We start from the raw sequence: 12,020 nt of genomic DNA, 5'->3' as shown, positions 1-12,020 counted from the left end.
CTGTATACTGTTTGTTACCTCGCCAAATGGTGTGTATACTGTTTATTACCTCGCCAAAAGGTGTGTAGAACTGCACAACATTAATGTCTTTATCCTGTTGGACCGACTTCTGGGATCCAGCTACGGCCAGAGCGGAGCCTCTATGATTCCACTGTATCTGCACTACAGACATACCTGTGTCGATCAAGACTGGATCTGTTGGCAATACAGAGAGGGACAGAACTGAATAACATTCAAAAGTGTTGTGGTTAAGAGCACCGAAATTCAAACTCAGGTGTTTCTGTTCAGCAGGGTGTGGGTCTGAGCCCCAGACCTGACACTTGTGTTCTTGAAGGCAGTGGACACTATTGGTAATTACTCAAAATAAGTGTTAGCATAAAACATGTAAAACTTACTTGGTATCGAGCAATGGAGAGCTGTTGATAGTATAAAACATTGTGAGAAATGGCTCTCTCTGAAGTATTGTAGTTTTTGAAAAAGAAGTCATTTCTCACTAAAATATTCAAATTGAATTCGAGACCTCAGAGCTGAGGTCTCGAATTCAAGCATCTGAAATCACACAACTTGCGCGACAACAGTGTTTTTCTCTTCTATCATGTCCATCATTATCTCATAAATTTGATGATCAATTGAGTTCAAATTAAAAACCAAAATAATAATAATAATAATAATATTATAGATTTATATGGTGCACTCATTCAGAAAACCTGATCAAGGCGCGTACACACACACAAAAAGGAAAACAGCTGAAGAAAATAAGATCTCATTCAGTTGTACAGTCACTTACTCTCGTCGTTTTCATGCTTCATGATTTGCGCTCGTCCATTGTCAAAGCAGATTGCCAGTGTTGGGCAGTTGGGTTCTACGTAGCCAAACGAGCCGTTGTACCAGTCTATTCCAGCAATCTTCACTGCACCAGTAACATTGGTCAGGCAGTAGGTCGTCAGTTTGCTCTGTCAAATACAAACAAAACAAAATCAGTTGATATTAAATCGTTGCGGTACCCACTGCTAAAATACACGTATAGCATCCAAACTGCTTTAGCTACTGGGCAATCTTGGTAGTCTAGTTGGTTTAGAAACTACTCTAAGATCTTAACATTGTCGGCCATCCTACGGAGTCACAAAAGGGTGTGCCCTGTTAGTTAGTTATTTATTTATTTACCCAGGGTGAGCCAAATCAGTAAAAAAATGGTTTCCATTTGGGCCCTGCGAACAAACTAAAATATTAAAAGTAAACATAAAATCACATGATAAAATTACGATATAAAAATTACGTAAAATATTTAAGAATGTTACGGAAAATTAAATGCAATATTAACAAAAAATTAGAGTAAAAAAATAAATAAGACAAGAGTAAATTTTATAAACTGTCACAGTAAGAGGAGATTAATAAAAACAAAAAATAACCCGTCCCTATATAGATATTCAGGAACTTAAATAGAATTTGATTTATATGAATGTACAATAATAAAAGGCTGGAAAAACTGCTAAGAAGTACAAAAAAAAAGCAACTCACAATATGTACAGAGTATAAATTAGTTCACGACAAAGGATAACCATAATTAAGCATTTTATAACAAACGATTTTCAAACGCTTTTCATAGACCAACTCGCCCGATCCAAGGCAACGTGTCCCTTTCAAATATATAGATTACAAAACAATGAAGACTCACACAGAAGTTTCCCTGGCTGTCATAGATATGAATCTCTCCATTGCTCATTCCGAATAGAAGGTGTCTACCATCCCACGACCACTCCACGTTAGTCAGCTGCATAGCCTTGATCTCTTTCCCCCAGATGCGGTTGCCGTCTACCGAACCAACAATCACAGCGCCTGTTCAAAACAAAAAACCACGTTTTGTATGTATTCAAAAGTTAAAGACACTGGACACTATTGGTAATTGTCAAAGACCAGTCTTCTCACTAGGTGTATCTCAACATATGCATAAAATATCAAACCTGTGAAAATTTGAGAACTTATATTCTAAATCTGAGGTCTCAAAATCAAATTTGTGGAAAATTAATTCTTTCTCGAAAACTATGTCACTTCAGAGGGAACCATTTTTCACAAAGTTTTATACCATCAACCTCTCCCCATTACTCGTCACCAAGGGTTTTATGCTAATAATAATTATTTTGAGTAATTACCAATAGTGTCCACTGCCTTTAAAGGAACATTACAAAGATAAATATTTTGTTTGCTGGCAGTGTAAGCACTCCATGTTTTATGTAATCCACCATATACATAAACGGATCAATCGGCCATCTGGGTCACAGGGAAAAAAAGTGAAAACGGAATACACATTTTGCATGACATCGACGCCAACTAAAAAAAATTTGTATAATTTGACTGAAAAAAACTCCATATGTAGCAAACGGGAATTGATAATTAATAACTCTGAAGCCAACAGGTTAAACAAGCATGTCTATGTTTTCACTTTGTGAGTTGTTTTTGTAGGAAGAAACTACTGTTGCGGGTACAACCATGTATAATTCTCTTTAGTTTAAGTGTTGGCTCTAAAAAGACCAGGGTGGATTTCACAAAGAGTTAAGACCAGTCTTAGGACGAGTAACTCGTTCTTACTTAGGACTAGGCATAAGTTTTTAATGTCTCCTAGGACTAGTCCTAAGTTACGACTAGTCCTAACTCTTTGTGGAATCGACCCCTGGTGTTGTCTCGCAGTTTTGAGCAGTAAACTCTGCTCGTCTTCAGAATACTCTGCTCGTCTTCAGGACTGTATTCTGCTCGTCTTCAGGAGAAACTGTGTCTGTGTTGAAATACTCACCGTCTTCATACACAATGCAGATCTTCTGGCCATCAGGGGTCCATGCCATACTCCGTACTACTGACTTATTTCTGTTATTAATCATCTCTTCAAACCAAGAACCTAAAGAAAGAACAACAATCAATATTATACACACAGTTAGTTTTTCAAGTAAAGAAACTTCGGTACAGCAACAATTGTTTGAAAAAGTAAAACCTATAGACCCCTTGCAACACGCGCAGTGTACTCACATGTGCCTATCCTGGGTGTCATTTTGGGTGTCAAAATCGTATACAAACATGCACAAAAGAGAACTGACACCCAAAATAGCGCGCATTGTTTGGAGGCGTGTTCAGGTCCCAATTTCATAGGGCTGCTTAAGCACCAAATTCTGCTTAAGCAAAAAGATCTATGCTTTGTAATAATATTGCTTAGCAAGTTAATTGCTTAGCCCACCTACAACACCTACAAGTTTATACTCCGAGATGCCACAAAATTTACCCCACACGCTATGCACACAACAGGTTTAAATTGACCTACGGCACCAACAGTGTTTTTTGTTTATATTTAAAAAAAAAATATATATTTGTAATATTGTTTTCTCTTGTAAAGCGCTTCAAGGCTTTTTTGTGTGAAGCGCTATATAAAAACTGTGTATTATTATTAACAGCAATTGCCATGTCATCCCCTTTGCAAGGTTTCAATACAAGTTTCCTAACACATGTATGTATACCACGCAGACTTTAGTCATTAAATTTCAGATCAAATAAGCATTTTAAGTTGGGAAGGTAGTGCATTCTGCTCTACCAGTCAGGCTCCTAGTGGATGATACCCATGCCTACATCCTTGTTAATCCTTACAGACTGTGAACCCTGTTTCGGCCCCCAGAAGTGGCAACATGTCCCTGGTGGCCGTCCGTGGCCTTGTGATGTTAGACAATCTCTCATAAAAATGAAGAAAAAAAGGAATAATAACAATGTTTTAAAATCTGACCTTTGTAGAGCATCCAGACAATTATGAGGCCGAACTGGTCACTCGTTGTCAGTTTCTGGTGATGAGCATTCCATGTAACCACTTGGACGGCAGCTGTAAGTAATAATATTAATTATATAATAATAGTTTGGGAGGCTACTCATCCTTACTCGCAGCTACATGTGTAAGAGCAGATTTGCGAAGGACACGGCTACAAGGGAGGAAAACCAGATGGTCTGGAATACCCTTGTGGCACAGCAGAGCATCAACACTCAACTCAACTCACATTTATGCACCTGGTCGGGTATCGCAGCCGGGTCACCTTGGTGAGAGGCGAGAGCTTTACGAAAAAGCCAACCATGCCCCCAACAATAAGTAAAACAAAAAGTTGTATGGCTACACTTGTGATGACACTTAATTTGTTTAGTATTTAATGTGCAATCAGACCTAATACTTCACTGAGGTATGGAGGTGATTGCCTCCCTGCCCCCAGTAGCTACCTTAGTGCCATTTGAACTGTTCCAGTTGGGGTTTACATTTTGTGCGTAGAAGTGCCCTCTCCTAAGAAATAAATGCCTTGCCCCTACAGGATCAAAGTATCAGGCCTTTTGGGATTGACTACCTTAAACATCTTGAAATTTCATACCTCCATGGCCTTCCAATGTTTGATTCATTGAGAGATTGCTGGGTGCTGCCAAACCTCGTATTTTGGCATCTTTACCTACACAATGATAGAAACAAAAACATTTATTACATAATTTTTTTTTCAAATGGTATTAAAGGAAAGGTAAAAACTAGACATGTAGTGTTTAGTATTTTACAAAACACTAGTTGTTCGGCTTCGGGGAGTACATACAAGCCTGGTGGAAAATTAACAGACAAATGTATTGCAGTTGCTTTGTTCTCAATATATTTAATAAATGGTTGAACTTGCGAAAAAAAAAAAAAAAAAAAAAAAACATGATAATGTCATCATGATGTCACAACAAATTTAAGCAGTTAATGTCTTTTACTATCAATACACCAAGTTTCAACTCAGTCAGACGTTTTACAGATACACCGCTTTAAAAAGTGCATCTTTAAAGCAATTGCAGGACACGTGACATATAATGAGGTCATCAAGCTAATACTCCACAGATATGTTGCTACCATGAAGATGTTTACCCTAAAAAAAAAAAACTATCAATCATAACACAAACTTTTAGTGTACTTTGGAAACGTTTTTAATCTGTAGGCGCTCAGAAATTGAGTGACATCATTAGTCTTTTTTTTTAACCAGACCCTTGCCAAACTACAACACAGTCAACTCCAAAAATATTACCAGTTTTAAATTATGCATCTCTTTAGAACTCTCTGCCTGGAGCATGTTTCCCTCCATCCTACATTCTAGACTCAGACTGCTTTAGAGAAATAACAAATCCTACCCTTAGCTCCCTTAGGCAATTTGTTCACATTTAATGATTTTATCTTCTTGTAGCCCCATACCAGGAGTGGCTTTTAGTTAGCCTAATTGTTTGGGACGAAATTACATAAAAAAAAAAAAAATAGGGCTGAAGTTCCTATCATTAGTACTAACAATATTGTCAATAAAATAATAAATTCCAGGCATACTTGTCTGTATTTCCAGCTTGAGTACTTTCAGGAGACCATTCTCTCCTCCACATGCAATGTAGCCCTGTTCTCGGTTCCATGATACACATCGTAACTTGGTGTTGTTGGGAATAGCAATCTAGAAAATCGGTACAAAAGAAAATTAGAATCGTTACATGTTCACTTACCGACACCAAGCTTATGGCAAGTCATTCAGAACATTTGTTGGCAATGTTATGCGTACTGAGAAAACTCATGCAGGAAAAGTTTTTAAACACCGCTCAGTCTTGTTGCGATAACACTAACAGAAACCTCCTCCTGAAGGATGGAGGGTTACGTTATGTTAGGTAGTAGGCCCCAGCAGGGTTAGTTAATCATGTTAAAATTATTAGGGGGCCTAATCCTTGCCTTGTTGGGCATTGGGAGATAGAGGGGCGAGTTTGTATCTTATTCTTATTGTTAATTGTTACAGAAAGTTGTTAATTGTTTTCACGGAAAAGTTTCCGTATGGCGCCACCACTTTTTCATTCGATATGAAATAATATACATTGTAGTATCTAATTTACCTCAATGAGATGTTCCTTTTTGTAAAAATGAGTGAAAAGGTGGTGGCGCCATACGGAAAGTAATCCGTTTCCACAATTAAATTGACTATAGCAAAATAGAGCAACATTAAAAACAAATTACGAAGAAAAAAAAAAAATCAATTTCAAACAAGTAAATTTAGAATTAGAAAATTAGATTTCATTTAAATAAATAACAAAAAGTAAAAAATATGTTTTATTAATTAAAAAATTACCAAAACCACCACACAAATCACAATTTAATTTTAAGATTTAATTAAATTCATGATTATGAATTAATGAATGACAAAATTAACTTATTAAGTTATTAATATTAATTAAGTGGAAAATAAAAAGGTTTTTTTTGGGGGACGACTTTGAGAAGGTCGACTTTTGACAATCAATGAAATCATTCAATCATTGAATTAACAACTAACTTCATTCGGATAACTTTCCGTATGGCGCCACCACTTTTTCACTCATTTTTACAAAAAGGGATATCTCATTGAGGTTAATTAGATACTATATTGTCATGGTCCAGAGTAAATGGTCCAGAGTAAATGTCCGGTTTTGTAAAAAAAAAAAGCGTTGGGATTAAAGTAACAATGGAGTAATGTTTCTTTATTTAAGTATTTAATACTATACGTGTAGAATGTTATAGATTTCCTTAGTGGGGCGAGCACATACTTTAAGGTTGGGGTGAGCAGTCACGCGTGTGTTAAACTTGTTAATCGGTTGGAACTTTTCTTCGTATGCCACACAAACACCTGTTTTGCAGACATGAACAGAATAATGGGAATTCGCAGAGTTTGGAAAATGCTGAGAATTCAGGATTCACTATATAAGGAAGGATTGCGGCCATCCTCGTCCCTCACATTTTTATTTCTTCAGTTTCGTGGCGGAGGTCTGCAGAGTAGCACTAGCAGAGTTGAGTGGGCGGAGATTCCCTCCGAGTATGCCCATGTTGGAGCGGCATTTTTAATTGCCGAACTGTGATGTTCGACATGTGTTAGTTTCGCCATTCCTGCACGGATCAATCCGTGAAGCCTCCAGTAAAGTTCGTCGCTGCCGAAACCATGCAGTAGGCTGCGGTGGCTCTTCAATGACGGGGAGTTTGCACGTCGACGAGGCGGAGCTGTGACTTCCCGAGAGCGTCGAACTTTACGACACACAGACTCATGACTTGGGTACTGTGTGAGTTTTCTTTTCCTCCGAGCTGCGGTCGTCGGACTTTGTTGTACCGGTTGCGTGAAACAACGACGGTACGAAAGCAGAGAGCACCGAGGGGCCGACCATTTTTCCACACCGGGTTTCATCACATCGCGTACCTTGGAAGGACGACAATCTACGGGGACATTTTCATCAGAATAGGCGAACACTGGTCTTCAGCTCTCTCCGAGAGAGTCGAGGTATATCAGAGGCTGTTGGGTCTTCAACCCTATTTTGCCTAGGCTGCTCGCCCCCTGTTTATATTCAATTCATGTCACAACTGGTTAACTGCCTTTTTGTATTGCCTTATTTTTGTTTACGTAATGGTTTATATTAAATTTAATTGAACATACCTGCTGTTTCATGATGTGCTGGTCTGTTTGACTACTTTTGTTACCCTTATTTCTTTGGGGCGGGGGTATTTTTCGAAGTCTCTGGCCTTTAGGAATTTGGATCGTAACAATATTATTTCATATCGAATGAAAAAGTGGTGGCGCCGTACGGAAACTTTTCCCTTCATTCCAACAAACGCCTCACCTGCTCACAAAATGAAATGCTAAACCATGATGTAAACCATGCACAAACCATACCTCCATGCACAAACCAACGACAAAATAAAATAAATAATCAGCACAGACAGCATTGCACCATTTGTTGTCCATTAAATTTCCCTTTTGGAACGTACCTTCTTGCTCAAATAAATAAACATGATTATCTCCCGTCACAGCACAGACTGCTCTCGAAGCTCAGATCACAAAAACCTCAATTCTAACATGGAAAAGTCATTTTAAAAAACGAACTATGCTGAGCAAATTTCTAGCAGACGAGCCAAGCGTTTTCGTCGCGATGGTATTTGACCCCAGTTTCATTTCTGTGTGACCTCTTAAATTAAGGAATCTGCGCAATCGCAGTTCAATCTATCAGAGCCATGCTGTTATTTTTCCAGTGGGCAAAACTAAAGCTTTGCACAACAATCACTTTATTCGGTTATTTTTATAATAACATAAAAGTAAAGTAACAAATAATCAAAAGTTGAAGTTCGTCTAAAACAATAACTATTTTTAGGTTTATTCTCATTCAAGAAATATACATGTGTCTTCCAATACAAAAAAAAAACGTGATATATAAAAAAAATTACAAGCAATTATTACCGGAGAACCGCTTTGAATTCTGGGTAACTCAGCCTCTTTCCTAACGTGGTTGTAATCCTCGGTCGGTGAGTTAAAATTCCGGTATTAAAATCGCTTATTTGAAAGGTTAAATTACACATTCTGAACATCTGATTAAGTACATCCATATTTTGAATTGTCCCTTTTTCTGTATATTTAGTTTCAGGTAGCTGAGAAAACCACAAAAGCAAAATGGTTGCGTCAAAAAAACAGGTAAAGAACTTTTTTAGTTTACACGTAAACGTAATGTGAATTTCAACGTGCCGTCTGTGGTGTATGAGCAATGCACATGCCGCATGCATTGGCGCCGTGTGTGTGTGCTGTATCATGAATCATAAATTGAAAGCCCATGCATCCTGCGCTGCCTGGGCACCAGGCATTTCTGTCGTTTTGTATTTTGAACCAAAGTTAAGATAATTTTGAGACAGCTGGTTGTATTAAAGTTTGATTTGAGATGTTATGTTTTTGTCAGTGTCTTTAATCAATTTAATTTGATTGAATTAAATTTAAAATAAATTAAAAATTACTTTTTTGACAATTTTTTTGTTTTCGCCTCAACTTTTTTTTTAAACTAAACTGAATCAGTTTTGTTGTTTTATTAAGAAATTGAAAACTAATAAATTGTAACATTTTAAAGTCGGTTGCTGTTGGTTGTCGGTGTTGATTGTCACTGTCATGTCGACACTTGAAAACAAATTGAGGCTGAGCTGAGTGACAAGACCCACAACAAGAAGACACTTCTCACTTGCTGAGGACTTATTAAAATTTAAAATCGAAAATCTGAAACTAAAACTAGTTTGTTTATTGATAATAGTAGAACCCTCCCGCCGGCAACAACATTAAATGATCCTGCCGACGGTCACAGACTGTCCAGAGCGAAGGGTTTTGTCCGAGACGACTCATGGCATGCATGATTGAAATACACCACTTCATGATGTTGTGTTCTAAATTTATTCGTGATTCTGTCTACCTGGTTTTGCTGAGAATGGGCAAAAGGCATTGTTGGATGGAAGTCAAAAAGTAGGCTTGATTATTATTAAGCCCTCTTTTCCTCAACACAGTCGGTACTTTTTGTCAGTCAGTCAGAGGGGGGGGGGGGGGGGGGGATCGCTATGAGTAAGGATACACTTTGGAGATCAAATCCATTCTTTTAATATCTATCTAATTGGGTAGTACATTCCTCTTGTAAGTTGTAGTAGAGTAGTCGTACGATACACGGAATGTGTGTCACAATTTTTAAAAGTCGATGGTAGGGTTACGATTATCGCATAAACAAAGCTACACTCGCGAACTCCAATTCTAATTTACTTCAGTTTTAATTTGTTAACTCTTCCGTTTGTTTTGATTTGTTTGTCTGAGCAGAAGAAGCAGATGGAGAGCATCAACACTCGCCTCCAGCTTGTTATGAAGAGTGGCAAATACCATCTCGGTTACAAACAGACACTCAAAGCCCTGAGACAAGGCAAAGGCAAACTGGTTATCCTGGCCAACAACACACCCCCACTCAGGTTAGTACATGTAGGAGACACAAATACAAAATTTCTGTCGCTACCAGAGATTGCCCTGTAACATATTGCAGTGCATACTTACACCCTGGCCAATTTTTATCCAAATTCCGTGCTGGCATCACCATGCTCCGCATACAGAGCAATTGCTAAATTTCAGCACTAGCTGTGTAGTGAAGAATGGTAAGTAAAGTACCCATGCACACGCAAACATTCTTACTAGCGTGTGTGAACAACAGTGTTGGGCGGGCCTGCCCTGGACTCCGGCTGTTGACCAGCACTCTTGGCAAAATACTCTGTGCTGCCCAGCACTGATTTCCTCTAGAATAAATCATAATATTGTCCACTGTCTGTGCATTGATCTGACACATGCAGCTCAAGATGGAGCATCGACAACAAATGTCACTGAGAAAGAATACATTCAAACAAAAGGCCATTCAACTTTTTACATGGCCCCCGTTTCACATGAACAGTTTGACAACATGGCTTCATGCCAGAAGCTTGCACTGCAGCAATGATGGCCACCACTTGATCCACATGCCCTTGGTGGACTTGAAAAATGATTTATAGCCGACCATTGAAATTGGTCTAGCTACGATCCTGCCTGTGAACATCAAGTGCACAATTCCCTGGTTCCGTAAGTACAAGACCCTTAGCAGGGCAACTCATGTTCACATTCTGTGTAGTATTGGGGAAAAGAGAATGGAGATGTTCAAAAACCATAACAATGTTTCTTTTATATTACAACAGAAAAAGCGAGATTGAATACTACGCTATGCTGGCCAAGACTGGTGTCCATCACTACACTGGTAACAACATTGAGCTCGGAACAGCCTGTGGTAAATACTTCAGGGTGTGCACCCTCTGCATCACAGATCCAGGTCAGTTTGGTTTCTATCTTTGTGGGTGTGGTACTTGGTCTTTGGAGGGCGTGGCCTCTCTATTTAGACCTGCTTGCATATTGACGTCAAAAGAACAAACACAACCCTCAAGTCATTCAAAAGGAAATTTCATCTCAGCACTTAAAATAGCGAATTGTGCATAATGTATACATGTGTATTTATCCCTAGCGATGGGCGCATATACTAGTCAGAACCATCACTAATCAAATCCTGGCCATGTTGGTTTTGGCCGTTTGTCTAAAAAAGGTATTTGTGTGATTGGAACGCAACATTCTATTCAAGAGATTCGCTAGTTTTCCGTCTTTGTTTTGGCAAGGGGGTTCTTGGTATCCTTTGATGTTCAATATTAATTAGTATACAATTTTTGTTTCATTAACTTCAGGTGACAGTGACATCATCCGCAGCATGCCTACAGAATCAACATAGAGTCTGGGTTCCATACCGAGGGGGGACTGGGCCATCAATCAGAAGAATGCCTTTTAATCGAGTGTTATCGAGAACACCGCGCAGACTGGCTGAGGATGACAACCATATGTCATCAAGAAAGCTTCACTGTTGTTAAATTTAATACAAATATTACCATTGCAAATGTTTAAATACCAGTTTCTTTTCTGTACAGAAATAAACATCATGGGATTACATTAACAAAGTGATTTGTTTCTGAATGTTTTATTTTGTGAGTACTGTACACTTTGTAGCAAATTATAATACAAAATACAAAAAAGTTATTTTTTAGTAGGCACAAGTTAGTGATATCCCTTGACTAAGGAATAATTTGTCAGGATCCGATAAAGTTGTTGTGATGCGCGCGATCAAGCTAATTGAGTCAATCGTTTGAAATAACAGTAATGGTAAGTTCCATAATGGCAACTTTCGTGATAAATAACATCAAAAAGAGATTGTCATTGAAAGAAATTATGCCAATACATTTTCGATACACTCCTCAACTTAATGAACCAGAAGTGGTATCGATTAATAGGTGAATCAATGTGTGGTGAAGGGGTTTTCAACTAGTGGTTTCTTGATAATTTTACCGAGACGAAGTTTAAACCACTAGTTGAAAACCGATTCCACACACTTTGATTCCCATTCATAAATACCTTTATGGTAAAAAAAACATCAACACTTATGGTCAAAAAGTAGAATAAATGCAAAAATTAAAAATTTTCAATGATTTCTTTCAACACAACACCCCTCCAGATGAAATGGTAAGGCCCAGTCAAAGCCCTCGGGTAAACAATTCCTGATAAAGAATACTGTGCGCGGCGCGTGTATCGCGTGATGTGGCACAACTGTGTCGGCAGTTGCTCCCGACCAATAGGAATGAAGATACTGTCTCATAA

General features: G+C 38.3%; 2 protein-coding genes across 3 annotated transcripts in view; one reads left to right on the top strand and one right to left on the bottom strand.

Moving 5' to 3' along the window:
* Window positions 1–7,953, bottom strand: part of LOC117300910 (WD repeat-containing protein 35-like) — a 28,534-nt gene extending 20,581 nt beyond the window's left edge. For both annotated transcript variants that reach the window (XM_033784775.1, XM_033784776.1), the window contains exons 1-8: window positions 7,787–7,953; window positions 5,351–5,468; window positions 4,386–4,460; window positions 3,761–3,853; window positions 2,789–2,890; window positions 1,676–1,836; window positions 788–953; window positions 50–195 (exon numbers count right to left, since the gene is read on the bottom strand). In XM_033784775.1, coding sequence (XP_033640666.1) covers window positions 50–195; window positions 788–953; window positions 1,676–1,836; window positions 2,789–2,890; window positions 3,761–3,853; window positions 4,386–4,460; window positions 5,351–5,468; window positions 7,787–7,810 — 885 coding nt within the window. In that variant the 5' untranslated portion in view covers window positions 7,811–7,953. The remainder of the gene's footprint in view (window positions 1–49; window positions 196–787; window positions 954–1,675; window positions 1,837–2,788; window positions 2,891–3,760; window positions 3,854–4,385; window positions 4,461–5,350; window positions 5,469–7,786) is intronic.
* A 312-nt stretch (window positions 7,954–8,265) lies between these two features.
* Window positions 8,266–11,142, top strand: LOC117300779 (60S ribosomal protein L30-like). The gene is made up of 5 exons (XM_033784574.1): window positions 8,266–8,317; window positions 8,431–8,483; window positions 9,633–9,778; window positions 10,526–10,656; window positions 11,060–11,142. Exons 2-5 carry the CDS (start codon window positions 8,463–8,465, stop codon window positions 11,101–11,103), a joined length of 342 nt encoding a protein of 113 aa, XP_033640465.1. The 5' UTR covers window positions 8,266–8,317; window positions 8,431–8,462; the 3' UTR covers window positions 11,104–11,142.
* The last annotated feature ends 878 nt before the right edge of the window (window positions 11,143–12,020 follow it).

This window comes from Asterias rubens, chromosome 16 (assembly GCF_902459465.1).
Source record: "Asterias rubens chromosome 16, eAstRub1.3, whole genome shotgun sequence".
Lineage (NCBI taxonomy): Eukaryota > Metazoa > Echinodermata > Asteroidea > Forcipulatida > Asteriidae > Asterias > Asterias rubens.
Note: the sequence above shows the minus strand (reverse complement) of the source record. Positions and strands in the feature narration are given on the sequence as shown.

What these genes read in the sequence shown, in the direction of transcription:
- LOC117300779 (XM_033784574.1), top strand. Translation starts at nt 8,463, where the DNA reads ATGGTTGCGTCAAAAAAACAG. An exon ending in TGGTTGCGTCAAAAAAACAG is followed by an intron (nt 8,484 to 9,632) that starts GTAAAGAACTTT and finishes TTGTCTGAGCAG; the next exon opens with AAGAAGCAGATGGAGAGCAT. An exon ending in AACAACACACCCCCACTCAG is followed by an intron (nt 9,779 to 10,525) that starts GTTAGTACATGT and finishes ATATTACAACAG; the next exon opens with AAAAAGCGAGATTGAATACT.